At 43.0% G+C, this 19,651-nt stretch overlaps 1 protein-coding gene across 1 annotated transcript in view; it reads right to left on the reverse strand.

Moving 5' to 3' along the window:
* LOC120025972 (arrestin domain-containing protein 1-like) overlaps positions 1-18,689 on the reverse strand; it is a 39,892-nt gene extending 21,203 nt beyond the window's left edge. Inside the window, exon 1 of the mRNA XM_038970735.1 lies at positions 18,507-18,689. Coding sequence (XP_038826663.1) covers positions 18,507-18,624 — 118 coding nt within the window. The 5' untranslated portion in view covers positions 18,625-18,689. The remainder of the gene's footprint in view (positions 1-18,506) is intronic.
* Positions 18,690-19,651: the final 962 nt, after the last annotated feature.

A 19,651-nucleotide genomic window follows, 5' to 3' on the forward strand; every position in this document is an offset into this window, starting at 1 on the left:
CTTGCATGTTTAGTGTGCATAAGAGGCTTAGCCTGGGGGAGGTTATATAATGCTACAGGTTTATCGTTTTCTCTCTGCGTGCTCCCGCTGTAGCACCATACCCAGACCCAGACCTAGACCCAGACCTAGCCCCAGACCTAGACCTAGCCCCAGACCTAGACCCAGACCTAGCCCCAGACCTAGACTCAGACCTAGACCTAGCCCCAGCCCTAGCCCCAGACCTAGACCTAGCCCCAGACCTAGCCCCAGACCTAGACCCAGACCTAGCCCCAGACCTAGCCCCAGACCTAGAACCAGACCTAGACCTAGCCCCAGACCTAGACCCAGACCTAGCCCCAGACCTAGACCCAGACCTAGACCTAGACCCAGACCTAGACCCAGACCTAGCCCCAGACCTAGACCCAGACCCAGACAAGGAGTCAGAGTTAGGAGTGAAGCGAGAGAGAGAGCACTTACTGACCACTATAATCTCAACAGAGGGCTGTTTATGCTTAGTCATTATGAAAAGCTGCTTTGTCTGTCTTCTCCTTTGTCCAGTCAGTCTCACATCCACCAGTGCAGGACAGACAGATACAGTACATTACCGTAGGAGTTTGGCCTGAAGTTCCCCTCAACACATTTCCCTAACATACATCCTCTGTCTGAACCACCGTCTAGCCCACAGAGCATCTCACCAAGTCACCACTACTGCCAGCACATACCATGTACCATAAACTCTTGGCCTCCTTTTAAGACCATGTAGAGGTCTTGTACATTTCCTCCAACCATCTTGCAGAGTTCAAATAATTTGTATTTTATTTAACCTTTATTTAAGCAGGGAGTCATGCTGAGACCACGTTCTCTTTTGCAGATGAGCCCACCATACACATCAATAAACAACTATTACGCTCTACATGTCTATTATAAAATACATGAAAAGCAAACACAAAACAGAATCACATGAAACAAACACATTCTTCAGTAAAAGGACCTCTAACATCCCCCTAAATTTCCCTAGAGGCACCAACTCCACCAACTTTAAGGACTTTTGGAGATCATTCCAGATGAAAGGCGCAAAGAAACAAAAAGCAGATTTACCTGACTCGGTAGCGATTGAAGGGATCTCCAGGGTTAGCCACCCCTGAGTCCGGGTCTGGTAACTTATACGTCTGAAGGTTAACAAAGAGGTAAGGTATGGCGGAAGTTTATGCAAGAGAGCTTTATAGACAAAAAGAGCGCAATGCATCGATCTACAAGATTTTAAGGAGGGCTGGCCTACTTTCTGATACAAAATGAAATGATGTGTACTGAACCTGTAATTACCCAAATTCGCTATGATAAACTCCGTTCAAAGGCTTCAATACAGTGGCAGCTGCATTCATATAGACTATATCGCCATAGTCAATAACTAGAATGAATGTTGACTGAAATGATTTGTTTTCTGCTATTTAACTAAAGACAGGACCTGTCCCTATAGAAGAAGCCTATTTTAATTCTTAATTTCTTAACAACTCATCAACATGCCTTCTGAAAGATAGCGTTTCATCCATCCAGATGCACAACTATTTATAGGACATGATCAATGAGGGCACCATCCAAAGTACGTATGCATAAAGTATGCGTATGCGTATGCGTACGCATGCATCATCAGATACATTTTTACGTGATTTGGAAAATAACATATACTTGGTTTTAACTGCATTAAGTACCCATTTCAACTAAACAAAGGTTTTCTGCAGGGCAATAAAGGAAGATTGAAGCTCTGACAGAGTCTTTTCAGCTGTGGGGGCAATAGAATACACTACAGTGTCATCTGCATACAAGTATTTATTTTTTACAGATGAACCAATATTGTTAATGTAAATAGTGAAGATGTCCTACTCCTGTTCCCTTTCTCCGGCGCTCGACGTCGCCGGTCTACTAACCACCGGACCTGGCAGCCCACATTATCCACATTATGCTCCCCATCGTTATGCACACCTGGACTTAATCATTAACTTGATTACTTCCCCTTTATTTAGCCCTGAGCAGCCTCAGTCTTCAGGCAGTATTGGTTTTGTTTACGTTCAGTACGCTACTCCTGTTTTTTTTATCTTCATGTTTCTTGTTATTAAACCCACCTTTTGCATCTGCTTCCTGACTCCCTGCGTATACAATACAGAGTACTGCCTGTCATCTACACCAACACCACGACCAGCTGGCTCTACTGGGTATGACCATTAAATAATTCCTCCATGTTCTCCACCGCCTCCAGACCACCAGCGAGGTTCTCCATACCTATGATGGAGGGCCTCCTACCACGCGTCGTCACAGTGAGCCAGTCCCCCAGCCTACCCAGCCGTCTGCCCAGGTCAACCATGCCCGACTGTCCCTTCTGGAGAAGTATGACGGTACTCCATCGAAATGCCGTGACTTCCTACTCCAGTGCTCCCTCTATTTCGCCTATCAGACAGGAGCCTCCACCACTGAGATGTCCAAGGTTGCCACGGTCATTTCCCTGCTGACCGGACGGGCGTTGGAGTGGGCTACGGTCGTCTGGGACAGAGGAGAGGAGGAGCTGGGTTCCTATGAGAGGTTCATGGCTCTGTTCAGGGCGGCCTTCAACCATCCTCCAGAGGGCAGAGAGGGAGGTGAGCGACCAGCAGGGTGCCCAGACCGCTGCAGAGTACACCTTCACCTTTCGGACTGTGGCAGCGGATGGAATGTGCCGGCGCTCTGCACTCTATTCCACAGTGGACTGCGCGAGGAGGTCCAGACGGAGTTGGCATGTCGGGATGACAACATATCCTTGGAAACTCTCATCGCGATGGCCATCCGTCTGGATAACCTTCTTCGGGAGCGCCGGTGTCCACCTCGTCACTCTTCTCCCTCCTTTGGCTGTCCTGAGGCAGAGCCTGAACCCATGGAGGTAGGGGCCAAACTTCTCCGCGGCAGAGGGGCATCGCCGGAGACAGCTGCGGTTCTGTCCCTATTTCGGCCAGGAGGGGCACCAGCTTCAGCGGTGTCCAGTGTGTCCCAACCCGGGTTCCACTAGAGCAGAGAGGTGGCCCCATGACCATCCATCTACCATGGTAGGCTTGAGTATTCCATTATCATCGTTTTCCACCAAACCCTTTCTGGTTCCCATTTCACTGACTGGCTGTCCCTCAAGTGTTATCTCTAAAGCTCTAGTGGACTCCGGTTCCGCTGGGAACTTCATCGACCAGGCCATTGCCTCCTCCCTGAACTTACCGCCTGGGGACCAGAATTCCCGGAGGACCTGCTTTCCCGCACCCACGTTGGTGGAGGGTCCTGTGAGTCCCCTCCAGTCTATCAATCTGTCCTCCCGAATTGTTGGCCCTGTGTGTTGGGACGTAGATGTGGATATCCGCCAGGCTCTGGAGAGGGAACCCGCTCCTGCTACCTGCCCTCCAGAGCGCATCTACGTCCCCACGGGGGTGAGAGATTGGCTGTTGACCTGGGCACACACATCCCTCACCGCTGGACACCCAGGTATCACCCGCACCATCCAATCCCTCTCCAACGGACAGGTGGAGAGGACCAACCAGGAGCTGGGGAGGTTCCTAAGGAGTCACTGCCAGGGCCGGCAGGGGGAGTGGGCCAGGTTCCTTCCCTGGGCCGAATATGCCCAGAACTCACTCCTCCACCTTCCAGGTCATCCTGGGATATCAGCCGGTCCTGGCTCCATGGACTCCGAGCCAGACGGGCCCCTGCAGTGGACGAGTGGTTACGACGCTCAGAAGAGGTGTGAACGCCATAAAGGCCTGATTGGTGGATTGCTGCAGAGATGGCTGTCCTTCTGGAAGGTTCTCCCATCTCCACAGAGGAACTCTGGAGCTCTGTTAGAGTGACCATTGGGTTCTTGTTCACCTTCCTGACCAAGGCCCTTCTCCCCCGATTGCTCAGTTTGACCGGGCGGCCAGCTTTAGGAAGGGTCTTGGTTGTTCAAAACTTCTTCCTTTTAAGAATGATGGAGGCTACTGTGTTCTTGGGGACCTTCAACGCTGCAGAAATGTTTTGGTACCCTTCCCTAGATCTGTGCCTCGACACAATCCTGTCTCAGAGCTCTACAGACAATTCCTTCAACCTCATGGCTTGGTTTTTGCTCTGACATGCACTGTCAACTGTGGGACCCTCTATAGACAGGTGTGTGCCTTTCCAAATCATGTCCAATCAATTGAATATACCACAGGTGGACTCCAATAAAGTTTAATAAACATCTCAAGGATGATCAATGAAAACAGGATGCACCTGAGCTCAATTTCGAGTTTAATAGTAAGGGTCTAAATACTTATGTAAATAATGTATTTCTGTTTTCAAAAAAACTGTTTTCACTTTGTCATTATGGTGTATTGTGTGTAGATCGATGAGGAAAAATATTTATTGAATCAATTTTAGAATAAGGCTGCAACGTAACAAAATGTGGAAAATGGCCAGGCGTCTGAATACTTTCTGAATGCACTGTACGTTACAGAAGAGAACTGGACCAACAATCGATCCCTGTGGGACACCCTTTGTTATGTCCAGAAAACCTGATTTAACACCATCAGTAAATACATACTGTGTTCTGTCCTTTAAATCATTTTCAAACCAGCTACACGCAGCCTGGTCCAGGCCAGTTGATGAAAGCCTCTGAATAAATAATGGGTGATCCACAGTGTCGAAGGCTTCAGACAGGTCAATTAAAAGGAATACATTTCGAAGTTAAAGCATTTCAAAACTTTAGTAGACAATGGCGCTGGAGGGGATGGCTGCCGTTTTACGGGCACCAAACCAACTGTGCTCTTTTGTGTGTGTTTTTTTTGTATTGTTTGTAACTTATTTTGTCCATAATGCTGCTGCTACTGTCTCTTATGACCGAAAAGAGCTTCTGGATATCAGAACAGCGATTATTCACCTCAAACTGGACAAAGATTTTTTTATTTAATGAGTCTGAAGCAAAGGATATACTGCTTCTCTGAGACCAGGCCCAAATCCCTGTCATTCGTGTGAAGAAAAGGCGGAAATACAGGGGGTGGAGATCGGGTTGCCTTGTTAGAATTCGTCGGCAAGTGGGTAACCCGAGCTACCATCCATTATATTGGCCAATGTGCAATCACTGGAAAATAAACTGGATGATCTAAGTTCGAGACTATCCTACCAATGTGACACTAAAAACTGTAATATCTTATGTTTCACCGAAAATGACGAATAAAATGTTATTTGATATTTACCAAGGATTCTACAATATTTGCTAGGCAAAAGAGTTTGGAAATGGGACGATCATTATTTAGGTCACATGGGCCACCTCCTTTGTAAAGGGGGAGTATATGGGCCGCTTTCCTGACCCTGGGGATGGTACCAGAAAGAATTGTAAGATAAAAAATATTTGTTAAAGATTCTGCAATCAGAGGAGCAGAAAGCTGCTGCAAGAAATTATCAAGCAAATCAGTGGATTTTCTTTTCAGTCTTGGGCAAGGCGTCTAACACATCACAAGTACAAAGTTGTTGAAATGGGAGAGGGGCAAGCAGCCGACTGGCTGACCAGGGTCAATTAAACCATCATTTCTTTCAAATAAAAAGCTGAGAAAATGCTTATTACAAAGAATCACTTATCACATTTTTCTCAGTAATGATGCCAGAGTCTGACACAACTTGCTTAGCCAGAGAAGGAGAGGAATTTCCACGCTTCAGCGCATTAACTGTTTAACATCAGCCGAGTCTGAGAAAGAACTTAGAAAGTAGCTAGATTAATTTTCTTGATTGAGGAAGTGCATCTATTTCTCAATATCTGGAAAATCTGCCAATCAGCTACAGAGTCAGTTTTTCTAGCCTTGGCCCAGGCCTGATTAGTCATCATAACAACATCTGAAAGTTCTATAGAGAACCAAGGATTTGTTCTATTTTATACACTAAGGCGCTTAAAGGGAGCGTGTTTGCCAGAGAGATAAAAATAGATGCTAATTCAAGGTCAGGCATGCAGCTGATAGAGGAGAAGTCAGAGTAATACATATCATGAAGAAAAGCTTGTGGGGGGAACATTTTTCTTCATAATTATATGAGAATCAGTGTTAATCTGTTTGGTATCTCTAATTGGACAGTGATCACTGAGATTATTAGCAAAGACACCACTGGAGAAATACTTATGGGCAGGGGTGAAAGTAGATGTATGTGCCTAAGTAGATCTCTATGCGCCTAAAATACTACACTGAACAAAAATACAAACGCAACATGTAACGTGTTGGTCCCATGTTTCATGAGCTGAAATAAAAAATCCCAGAAATTTTCCATTCGCACAAAAAGCTTACATCTCTCAAGATTTTGTGCACAAATTTGTTTACATCCCTGTTAGTGAGCATTTCTCCTTTGCCAAAATAATCCATCCACCTAACATGTGTGGCATATCAAGAAGCTGATTAAACAGCATGATCATTACACAGGTGCACCTTGTGCTGGGGAAAATAAAACACCACTTTAAAATGTCAAATTTTGTCACACAACACATTGCCACAGATGTCTCAAGTTGACAGAGCCTGCAATTGGCATGCTGCCTGCAGGAATGTCCACCAGAGATGTTGCCAGATAACTGAATGTTAATTTCTCTACCATAAGCTGCCTCCAATGTTGTTTTAGTGAATTTGGCAATACAACTAGCCTCACAACCGCAGACCACGTATAACCATGCCTGCCAAGGACCTCCATATCCGGCTTCTTCACCTGCAGCATCGTCTGAGACCAGCCACCCGACAGCTGATGAAACTGAGCACTATTTCTGTCGTTAAATAAAGCCCTTTTGTGGGGGAAAAATTATTATAATTGGCTGGGCCTGGCTCCCAAGTGGGTGGGCCTATGCCCTCCAAGGCCCACCCATGGCTGCACTCCTGGCCAGTTATGTGAAATCCATTGATTAGTGCCTTGTGAATTGATTTAAATTGACTGATTTCCTTATATGAACTGTAACTCAGTCAAATCTTTGAAACTGTTTCAATTTGCTTTTGTATTTTTGTTCAGTATAAATAAAGCCTTGATCACCAGAATAACGTCATATATTTATAGAATGATCAACGCATCATCAACAATCTAGTTTACATCGGTAAAGTTTTCTCTTTCATTTCTGCTTTTCTCACGGAGCGAGGATTTCCAAATGACATAATTTCCCATTACGATCTTGTCTCATCGCTGCAACTCCCCCAACGGGTCCGGGAGAGGCAACGGTCGAGTCATGCGTCCTCTGAAACATGACATGCCAAACCGTGCCGCTTAACACCTGCCGCTTAACCCGGAAGCCAGCCACACCAATGTGTCAGAGGAAACACTGTTCAACTGATGACTGAAGTCAGCCTGCAGGTGCCTGGCCTGCCACAAAGAGTCGCTAGAGCATGATGAGCCAAATAAAGCCACCCCCCGGCCAAACCCCCCCTAACCCGGACAGCGCTGGACCAATTGTGCGCTGCCCTATGGAACTCCTGGTCACAGCCAGTTGTGACACAGCCTGGGATCAAACACGGGTCTGTAGTGACGCCTAAAGCACTGCGATGTAGTGCCTTAGACCGGTGTGCCACTCGGGAGACCCACAAATGACATCAGTTTGACCAGTTTTAAGGAAATGGAAAGCTGTGACAACGATCAAACATATTTCTGATAGTATTTCAGCACGTCTTGGATGCATATTTTATGTAGTTGAAAATGAAATACTGTCCGCTTTTATGTAGCTAAAATAAATTACACGTTTAGTCAACACAACAGGTCCCTAAGCTCGCAATATGTATTCTCTCAAAATGCTGAAAGAAATAAATCATATTTCTCCACTCCTGTTTCCAAGACAAAATTAACATTTGATCTGTCATTTTACTGTGATTAACACTTAATTCTGCAGGAGTTAATATTATAACAGGCTGCAGTCCGTGTCCAGACTTCAGTTACTATTCCAACTATTAGACTACTCCACTCTAAAATAATGCAAAGAGACATCACTTACAAAACACCCAAAAGTGTTATGAATGACATTCGGTGATTGTCATTCATTAGGCCCACACAGGTCTTTTAAATTGAATTGATGTGTACACTGCTGTCCTCGTGGGTCTCCGTCTCATCTCTGGCAAAATGTCAGTGTTATCATTGAACCACACCGCATTTTGGAGTGTATTCCCCAAGTTTTCAAGTTTATTCGTATATTTGTCATGCGACTTACAGTACATGTGGTAATGATAAATAGTGTAATAGCCTACAGGCTCATGTTTTACCGGCACGGTGTACCCCCACTATTTATTTTGCCGGTACTCCGTACCCGACTATTCCTGCTTATTTTCACACCTGCTTATGGGGGCTATTTGTAAGAAATATACATGTATTTGCGGTGTACCCCCACTATTTATTTTGCCGGTACTCCGTACCCGACTATTCCTGCTTACTTTCACAGCTGCTTATGGGGGCTATTTGTAAGAAATATACATGTATTTGAAATATGGGGACATCTGCTTTGATTGTGTACATAAAGATAAGCCAACAGAAGGATGAGTATATGCCCCAGTGATGGCCTTGAGATCTCTTTCCTCCTCAGTATTCCTAATGTAAAATCAGCCACCAAAAGGCACAGTTTACTTTTTTTGTATTGTTACTGATTCCCATTATCTGCTTATCTCTTTAATATTAAAGGGATACATCAGGTTTTTGGCAATGAGGCCCTTTTTTGGCAATGAGGCCCTTTACTTCCCCAGAGTCAGATGAACTTGTGGACACCATTTTTATGTCCCTGTGTCCAGTATGAATGAAGTTAGAGACTCAGATTTTTCACTTAAAATGTATGCTAACCAAAACCTATTAATTTCAAAGTTTAATAAACCATACAACTTTATGCACAAGGACTACTTCTAACAATTTACACTGAACATTTTACAAAAACACATTTACTGGAAGAACTGTGCAGATGCAAAGTTTGGTTACAGAATATCTGTAAAATCTCCCTCAGATTTATGTGTCCACATTTTCCATAAAGTCTACTAAATATCTGCTCCGAATTAAGATTCAACGATGTCTGCAGAAAGAATGGGGTGTCAGCTATGAAATGACACATTGACTTACTGAACTACAGTAAGTGAAATGGATTTACACCCAGTAATAGAATTGCATTAATGGAATTTCATCACAGGTCCCTGATCTGTACTACACAGAAATGCATAATTATGGATATGAATGTCATTCTCTTCATGATGCTGTATCCTAAATATGTACACAAAGGTATGTAATAGTCTCCTTTGCATATTCGGGTATTATTCTACACACTGGCTATTATTTTAATGAGCTCTGCCCCCAAACAAGACCGGGCCAAATCTGAACCAATCATAGACATCAAAGTACAGCACAGAACAGTAGAGTAGAGTTCAGTACAGTACAGTCGAGTTTAGTACAGTACAGCAGAGCACAGTAGAGTACAGTAGAGTCCAGTACAGTACAATACATTATAGTGTACTCAACTCTAGTGTGCTCTACTTTGTACTGTACTGAACTCTACTCTGCTGAACTACTGTGTACTCTACCTTTCTTTACTGCACTCTACTGTGCTGTACTGTGCTGTCCAAACTTGTGAACCCAACTGTGGTTTGTGACTACTATGATTTCGCATTGTAGCCAATTCAATTGCAGAAGTTAATAATGAATAATTAATTAACAAAATTGATACCAGTAAAAACACTATAACTAATTGATAGGTCTACCTTAACTTGTTACTTCTGTGAACATTCATTATCTCAGGGAGAGAAATGTGAAAATATCTGAAAGATACGTGGGTTTTTGGTAACTGAATTTGAAGGCACAAGGCAATGTTTCTTAAACTTACAGAAGGCAGACAAATGTCTCCAAAACGAAATATAAGTGTTGATATTAGTTGGCCGGGGTCTTTACTTCAACATTATGTTTTGATGTATTTCTAATACCTTTTAAGACTTTTTCTGGTAGATGTTTTCTAAGTTCCCTTTTCCATCTGTTAGACCAGAAATCAGAGCCTTTGCTTATTCCAAATGTTTGGGATTTTTAGGATGTAATGGTTGGAAAATGTAGATCTGCCTTAATTTCTCAAGAATATGAACTCTTAGCTTTCATTTGACACCGAATTGTACATGCTCCTATGAACTTCATATGTTGGTGCTCATTGGTCCTTTTACACATTATTGAGTTGGAGGATCTGCTGAATTAGTGTGGAAGGATTAGATTGTAATTTGTGGAAATCTGTGAAATCTATGCACATCAATGTGTTTCTATATTAAGCCCTGTTTTCAAAGACTCATTAAAGTAATTTGTTTAACTACTTCAGAGCATTTCTTAGAATCCTGAGCAGTTCAAACACGGGGGATATGAATGTTGTTACTCTTGCTTACCCATGTGCCAAATAGGAAATAACCATAATCAGTTTGGGTCATTTTGTGATAAATCCTTAAATCCTTTTTCCACTTGATCTGACACAGCAAACTAGGTCAAATAGAGAAATCTGTGACCTGATAAATGGATTTCCAACATGATTCCATTACCAAACAACCGAATATGAGTAGCATAAACTGTTGTGTGAGATGACGTAACCTAGAGGGAGATGGAGAAACTACTGAGGCCAGAGGAGCCTTTGTTTTGAGAGGAGAGGGGAGGGGAGGGGCAGAGTGAGAAAGGGCACCTGGAAACTAACCTAGACTATTACAGGTGGAGAGGCGAGGAGGGAGGGTAGAAACCCCCTCTCTCCAGTGGCCACTGATCTTAAGTTGCTGGTATGGTAACCAACACATTAAATTCACACACACACACACACACACACACACACACACACACACACACACACACACACACACACACACACACACACACACACACACACACACACACACACACACACACACACACACACACACACACAGGCTTTCTGACCTGTCTCAGGTAGTGGACTTGTGTGTTGGGTAGTCAGTCAGCTCAGACCCATCAAACCTTCCACTCAGTGTCCAGCAGTAGAGAGTGGTACGGTGGAATGTGTGACATTCCAGAGGAGCTTCCAGCCCCACACCACCCACAACAAGGGGGTGGTTAAAGGAAACCAGTCAGTTAGAGGAAATCAGTTAGTTTCGTGAGCTTATACAGTACTAGTAAACAATAAAACAGCCAATCGCCTGTGACATTGTGTCACAACAGATAACAGTACACCCTAAATGGAAACTCTAGCTGGTGGGTAGATAATGACAATAAAAATGTAATCTGTATCTCAAAGCAGGATACCAATGTTCCTGCCTCTTACACAATGCATCAGTGGTAGGTGGCTCATCCATCCCCACCCAGGAAGAGTCTGATCTTTAGACTAGCTACCTGTCTGCACTGATCTGTAACAATTGAACAAGTTAAAGCCAGTCAAATGATTGGCATCAGCTTATTGCTTACACTTGTCAAGAAAGGAAATCAACTACAAACCCCTGTCTCCAGTGCAGCCAAGTAGACTAGCCAGGCAAATATAACTTTAGGGAACTAAGTCTTGTTGGCTGTCTGTTAGAGGAAGAGATTAAGGGAAGAGGAGAAAAGAAAGGAGCGTGGTAGGTGAGGAAGGGGTGGGCTTCCACCGAGGGCTTCTGATAGAGTAGAGGTTTATGAGGAGTTGGGGTAGGCAGGTCAGAAAAGGTCCAATCATATGTCTAAGCCAAAGGGGGAGGTAGTGGATGGTGGCTGTTAATGCTGCCAGGACTGAGCAATTAAACAATATTGTATGAAGCTTTTTTAACCATTGTAAGTAATCCCATCAACGTCTGAGGCAAAGCAATGCTTGGGCCTTTTGCCTCAAAAGTCTGACACATCTAGCTAATCATCAACAACCTTCCCTCCACACTCCTTCAGGGCTATGATTAGGGCTGTAACGATCATAGAATGATCATAGGTTATTGGTTTGACAAATGACCGTGGTCACCGTTAAAATAGTTTGAATAGCATTTGTTTTTTTAAATACGTACATTTTCTTATCGCCTCTGCTCCTGACATAGGTGCCCATCCCCTGCAAAGACGTTGCATGCATCAACCAATGGTTGCGTGCCACATCGTCGACTGTGCCGTTGGACACCAGATTGCTATAACATAGGATGCGGTTAGCTTATAGGTAAAATACCTATCCAGGTGTTGTAAGATTTGGCAAGCGTCAGCAACACCTGGGCAGAGGAATAGGCCCTGAATGTGCTGCTGCTGCAGGGAGGGGGCATCGCTACAACACCTTGCTTGTTTCAGCCAGCCGCAACAAAGTTTCATTAGGTTGTAAAGACTCAACCGCACGAATGCCCGGCTGTTTTTGTTTTTTACAGTTATTGGAGGTTATTGTATTTTCATGATGGTCTTCATCCATAATCTTTGGTTACATGATTATACAGTAATTATGCCAGACCTAGCTATGATTATATCATGATTTAGTTCAACTCCTCAGTCTAGACAGACCAGGGAGAAACTGAGACCCTGGCCCTGTGGGGAAGTCTTTCTTTGTGACTCACAACCATTTACAGCCAGGAATGCAGGGGCAGGGAGTGTTTGCTGAAGTGGGTGTGAGACGGGAGTCATCAAGGTTAATGCTGGTTAGTGGTTACCCAGCCAACTACTCCTCACCAGGGAATGAACCATAAAAGTTCAAACTGATTACATGACCTCACCATCCCAACAACATGTGTTTGAAAGCCTTGTGTTTTGTGGGTCTTACAGGGCAAACTGAAACAAGCAAGTCAGTCATTACATTTTAATCACTTAGCAGACACTCTCTTCCAGAGTGACTTAGTAGTAGTGAGTCCATACATTTTCATACTGGTCCCCTTTAGGAATCAAACCCACAACCCTGGCATTGCAAGCACCATGCGCTACCAACTGAGTCACACGGGACCACATGACATGGAAAGGTAAAGAGTGTTTTTAGTGAGGGCAGTGGTTTCTGGTACGGTTCATGAGCGTTGGGTTACTGTAAATGTTTGTCTGTTTCTGTTTGCACAAGCTCAACCGAGATCCATTATCAGCCAGCTACAAACAAACAGGCTGAATAGGTCCAAGCCTGATTTCCCCACCTTGCTGTTTGCAGTATGCTTAGGCTTGTACAGTTAACCCAAACAGGCATTATTATTCACTCCAGGAGAATAACATTCCAGATGCTAGTAACTACTATAGGCCTGCACTGTTTTGTTTCTGGTTTATCTATGTAGGCCTAGTTCCAAGAGGTTATTAGATAGACTGATAGAGCCGTTTTTACCTGAAATGTTAGGTTTCATTTCCTTCAAGCCTCACCTTTGGACACATTATTTTCCTTACTATGTATCTGTGTTTTAAGTATTACTCTCGCTAGAGCCCCACTACTAACAGCACATTGAAAGTGCAGAAATCAGGCCTTGTCAGATGGATCAGCTGCAAGAGCCAATGATATATTCTGACAATAACCTGTTTTCTGTTGAAAGCAGCAGTATCAATACAGTGGTGTTACCTTACTGTATCAGATGTCTATATTCAGACTGGGGCCCACTATGCTGCTCACCCAGGGGAAGTTCCAGTCAACACAGAACAGCACAATTAATAGAATAGACACCCTGGCTCTCACAGCCACCACGTCAGATCTGTAAAGGGAAGGTCACACTCTTATTATTGACTCCGCGGGTTTCCCTGCCACTGAATGAACGCTAAGTTTAATACACCAAAAAATGTAAAGCCTTGGTGTACCCGTGCTAGCCTGTATGTGTACTTGTGCTGAATTAATTGCAAAGAATCAGACCTAATGTTTTTTGGGGATATGGCTAGAAATGCACAACTAAATAATAACAAATTGTAATAACAGGTGCATTATTTGTGTGTGTTTATTTGTGTTTGTCTTCCTCTGCTAGCTAATCAATGGAAATACAGACCAATGGTCTACTCTTCATCAATAATACAGTTGGCAACTTAATCTCCCTCATCATCCATTGTCCAGCTCTACATACGAACTATAGCAGACACACGGGGGGCTGCAGACGCCACCAAACTTACTATTCTATTTATTGCAGTACAATACTGGGTAACTGTATACACCTCACTCAGATCACAATGTAAATACATGGCGGCTATGGAGCAAATCCATATAGCTCATATAATGAAGTAATGCATGTAATAATGGTACACATATAGCATACACTGTAGTGCCTGATACACACAGATACACATATTTACCCACAGAAAAGACGCACCCATGTGACTTCAATCAGATCGATCTCCTAAAATATCCTCACAGCAGTCCTGTTGCCTATAGTGACGATGGCATAATGAAATACAAGAACCAGTGTCTGATGTTCCTCAACACGATTCAGGGCTTGCTAGGGCTGGCTAGCGAAATAGACTTGGCTACACATCAGCAGAATAATTTTTTTAAAGCTCTTGAGGACTGTCTCCTAGGGCCTCACAGACTTCATGCAGACTGACTAAATGAGAGGAGACTAGGCTGATTGTGTAGAAACTAGGCAGCTCACGGACAATGGTGCGGCAAGAAGAAAGAGAATAATTTCACCCAATTTTCCCTCCTCTCGCTCTGAGGAGTGGAGCTTCTATAGGCAACATCCATAGTGGAAAAAAACTCAGAGGGAGAGATAAGACTGAGTGCTGACATTTGTCACAATGGACAGTAGGGTTATTATCATTGCTTTAGAGTGGGGCAGCAGCAACCATATCAAGAGAAGATGGGATACATGTGTCATACATTTTAACACTGGCATTCCTAATGTGAATCTCAATGTTAAGGATAGGACACAGAAAAACATCATGTATTTCTCTCACTAATCTAAATGGATTTGGTTGGATTAAAAAAAAGGTTATTATGGTGTTATGAGATGGATAGTGAGGGGATTGGAATAGGACTCTTCTGAATGTACAGCCTCTGATAGGAACACAGAGTATTCCTGGACCCTATTCATCAGGTCGCAATGTTTCACCAATCACTGTATAGAAAAACATGACTGGCATTACTACTGGAAGCAAATCAAGACAATTTCTCAGGTCACAGACAGGGCATTTAAAACAGTCTGTCATTGATCAAATTTAGAGCCAAGGCATTTAACGGATGATGATGCCATAAATCAAATAGGGCAGCCATTGCATTTAAAATGATGATTTCATTGATCACATAGCTAAACATTTACATTAAAGTATGATGTCTTGGCTGAGAAAGAGCCTGAAATGGAGCCAGAATATCTTAACCTAAAGAGTCTGCATTCAGCAAGGAAGTACCATATATCACACTGAGGCGATACCATGGTCTGGTCACGTGTTTCACAGTAGAAGTCTAATGTGAGTGCTTTGTGTGTATTCATAGACTATCAACTTAAAACTGCCGAACCAATGAGGTATCTTGGAATGAATTGCAAAAATTACTGAAGCTGGATCCAGTCTTATATCTCCCTCTCTAACTTTAAGCATCAGCTGTCAGAGCAGCTTACCGATCACTGTACCTGTACACAGCTAATCTGTAAATAGCACACCCAACTACCTCATCCCCTTATTGTTATTTATCTTCTTGCTCTTTTGCACCCCAGTATCTCTACTTGCACATCATCATCTGCACAGCTATCACTCCAGTGTTAATGCTAAATTGTAATTATTTTGCCTCTATGGCCTGTTTATTGCCTTACCGCCCTACTCTTCTACATTTGCACACACTGTACATCGATTTTTCTATAGTGTTATTGTCACGGCCGTCGTAGGGAGGAGACCAAGGCGCAGCGTGGTAAGCGTACATTATTCTTTATTAAAGAACGAAACACTGAACAAAACGAACAAAATAACAAAACGAACCGTGAAGCAAATATGGATAGTGCAGACAGGCAACTAAACATAGAACAAGAACCCACAAAACCAAAAGGGAAAATGGCAACCTAAATATGATCCCCAATCAGAGACAACGATAAACAGCTGCCTCTGATTGGGAACCAATTCAGGCCACCATAGACCTACATATACCTAGACTACCAAAACCCCTAGACATACAAAAAAAACCTAGACAATACAAAACCAGCATACCCACCCTAGTCACACCCTGACCTAACCAAAATAAATTAATAAAACAGAGATAACTAAGGTCAGGGCGTGACAGTTATTGACTGTACGTTTGTTTATGTGTAACTCTATGTTGTAGTTTTTGTCGAACTGCTTTGCTTTATCTTGGCCAGGTCGCAGTTGTAAATGAGAACTTGTTCTCCACTTTCCTACCTGGTTAAATAAAAGTGAAATTAGGTCATTAGGCCAACAACGCTGGGTGACATGAGGGTGTTAGGGTGCTAGGCTGATGACAACACCTTCCTACTAACACTACCCCCCAAGTGTCTGTGTCCTCAGAGTTCGCCCTTATTAGTCCCATCAGTCATCATAGGGATGTTTGCTCGCCGGGCCGGAGCATGGTGAGTGCCTCTCTGATGTCAATTGCACACTCAGGTCTAATATGACCTCACATAACATATCACAGTAAATATTGTACAACTCTTGTAATACCATCTGTCACAGGTCTGCAAACATAGGACGGTCCTTAATCCAGTAATACATACATAGACATGTCAAGGTGTGTCAGACTCAAACAGTCAAGGACACTAAGAAATGTTGGATTGAATTCACCATGTCACACAACATGATTCAGACAGGAAAACATTCGTATTCAAACTTACTAATAAGTTACCTGAATAACACATGTAGAATAATGTGATTTCAAATTTGGATCAGATCCATGTGCAAGTGCTCACCAAGAAAGCAAACATAGATTGAAGAAGAACTTGGGAAGTCATATGATGGATGCTTGCAGAATACTTTGCATTAGACAGACTACATTAATGGGGATTCTGGGAAGGGTTTGCATTTCAAGTAACCATGGTGTTCTTCGGCTTGCAAGCCATTCCCCTTTTTCCTCCAAACATAACGATGGTCATTATGGCCAAACAGTTCTATTTTTGTTTCATCAGAACAGAGGACATTTCTCCAAAAAGTACGATCTTTGTCCCCATGTGCAGTTGCAAACCGTATGGCTTTTTTTATGGCAGTTTTGGAGCAGTGGCTTCTTCCTTGCTGAGCGGCCTTTTAGGTTATGTCGATATAGGACTCGTTTTACTGTGGATATAGATACTTTTGTACCTGTTTCCTCCAGCATCTTCACAAGGTCCTTTGCTGTTGTTCTGGGATTGATTTGCACTTTTTGCACCAAAGTACGTTCATCTCTAGGAGACAGAACGCGTCTCCTTCCTGAGCGGTATGACGGCTGCGTGGTCCCATGGTGTTTATACTTGCGTACTATTGTTTGTACAGTTGAACATGATACCTTCAGGCGTGTGGAAATTGCTCCCAAGGATGAACCAGACTTGTGGAGGTCTACAATTTGGAGGTCTTGGCTGGTTTCTTTTGATTTTCCCATGATGTCAAGCAAAGAGGCACTGAGTTTGAAGGTAGGCCTTGAAATACATTCACAGGTACACCTCCAATTGACTCAAATTATGTCAATTAGCCTATCAGAAGCTTCTAAAGCCATGACATAATTTTCTGGAATTTTCCAAGCTGTTTAAAGGCACAGTCAATTTAGTGTATGTAAACTTCTGACCCACTGGAATTGTGATACAGTGAATTATAAGTGAAATAATCTGTCTGTAAACAATTGTTGGAAAAATGACTTGTGTCATGCACAAAGTAGATGTCCTAACTGACTTTCCAAAACTATAGTTTGTTAAAAAGAAATCTGTGGAGCGGCTGAAAAACGAGTTTTAATGACTCCAACCTAAGTGTATGTAAACTTCCGACTTCAACTGTACATAGACCTTATGTGAAAGGTGTCTCTGGCTATAGACTGATTGCGTTCCCCTATTATCTGACATGAATCCAGTCTAAGATCACTTCTACACACACAATATAAACAATAGATTCTTTGTGTAACGCCATGGAAACCTTACAAGCTGCCCTCCACCTTGCCTAACCTACCTTCTCTAGAACTGTTCATCCACTGTTGGTCCAAATCTACCATATCAAAAACAGCATATCTATGCAAGTCCTAAAATATTCGGTATTTTTTAGTAACAATTGACCAGATTAAAATGAGAAAATCACTACACAACCACACCTGTTGACTTTCTATGATCGTGGTTTTGCTTCACGGCATACCGTTATAACTAGCAACAGATGTGAAACTGTGAACACTAAGCTACAGGTCATACTAAACTAGAACTAAACAGGATGCGGTAACGTTACAGTATGTAGCCTACTGTCTGATTTGATCTCTTAGCAAAACTGCCGTAAACATGTGAAATCAGCAGCTGTCTCAGTCAAGAACAGGCATGTCCACTTAACCCAGCACCAATGCGCAATATGTATCAAACATAAATATAGGCTACTTCAATCCTATTTTGAATGACAAAATACAAATAGAACGAACAATAGAACACTTTAAGGACGTTATCTTCTGTTTAGGCCATGTAAAGAGAGGAAAAGTTCCTCTCCTCCCGTTCAGTTCGTCCACCGAAATCGAACCCTGATGCGCTTCATTGAGCCAGTGATACATACAAAAAAAGATGTAATCTTACCTTTATATTGCAGTGAGGTACCGGTTGTAATTTTCACAGACCCACTTATGGATTCGCCAGGGCTGTAGACCACTTTGTTGTTGGTGAAAGTAATATCGAATTCCTTAAGCTTACCCATGACTCCGCAACCCTCTCACAACGTCTCACAACAAAAAGCGCTTAGTGGTGCGCGAGGTAACCGTCTACCGCCGAATGGAAGCTGAGCAGACAGAGCTCTCTAGTCCCAGCTGCAGCACGCACTACACCTAGTTTCCAGTGGCAGTGACGTCATTACGACAATATTTGATCCATTATTTACAAATTATATGCGGATACATTGAATCTATTCAAGGTTGGTACTCTTCCATAACGCACCACATAATGTAAATATTTGGTTATTTAGGTCTTTGTGTTTAGGCCATCTTGACGTGTTCACAGTACACATCCCAGTGTAGATATTATGGTAACACTGTATCTACAGTAGTAGCCAGTTTTAGCTACCAAACATTGGCCTTCTTTGCATTATTCTATATTGCTACAACTCTTTCTCAGACATCCAGTCATTGATTGAGTTGAGCTCCCAGACCACATCCACTCAGTAGTAGCCTAAGCCCTAAGGATACATCAAACACTGGATGGTGGGATACCCCTCTCTACATCCATTCATCCATCCATCCCCACCCCCACATCACTAGACACGAGACACAGCAGGGAAATCCCCATCTCCAGAGTGTAGCTACATGCTGCTGACATCATCAATTTGTCCTACTCAGCCCAGATTCAATTATGCTTCTGAGCAGAAGAATGTGATGTTTATAGCTCTCAGCTCTTAGAGAAAATAATAAAAGTGTCCTGGAGAGATTGAGCTCCCAATCTGAAATGGGACTGGTACTTTGTTCCCAAATGAAGAGCTGGTTGTGCCATATTAATCTAAGGTACGTCATCTACCCATCTACCCATCTACGTCATCTACGTCATCTACTTTAATAGTGCATGTATTGGAATAGGTGATATATTAAAGTGCAAGTTGGTGAAACATACATTTATTGCATTCACACACACACATGCATGCACACGTTCATGCACACACATGCATGACACATGCACACACATGCATGCACGCACAAGCTTGCTTGTGCGTGCATGCGTATGTGTAAAAGAGAGAG

The sequence above is a fragment of the Salvelinus namaycush genome, chromosome 31, assembly GCF_016432855.1.
Source record: "Salvelinus namaycush isolate Seneca chromosome 31, SaNama_1.0, whole genome shotgun sequence".
NCBI classification, from domain to species: domain Eukaryota; kingdom Metazoa; phylum Chordata; class Actinopteri; order Salmoniformes; family Salmonidae; genus Salvelinus; species Salvelinus namaycush.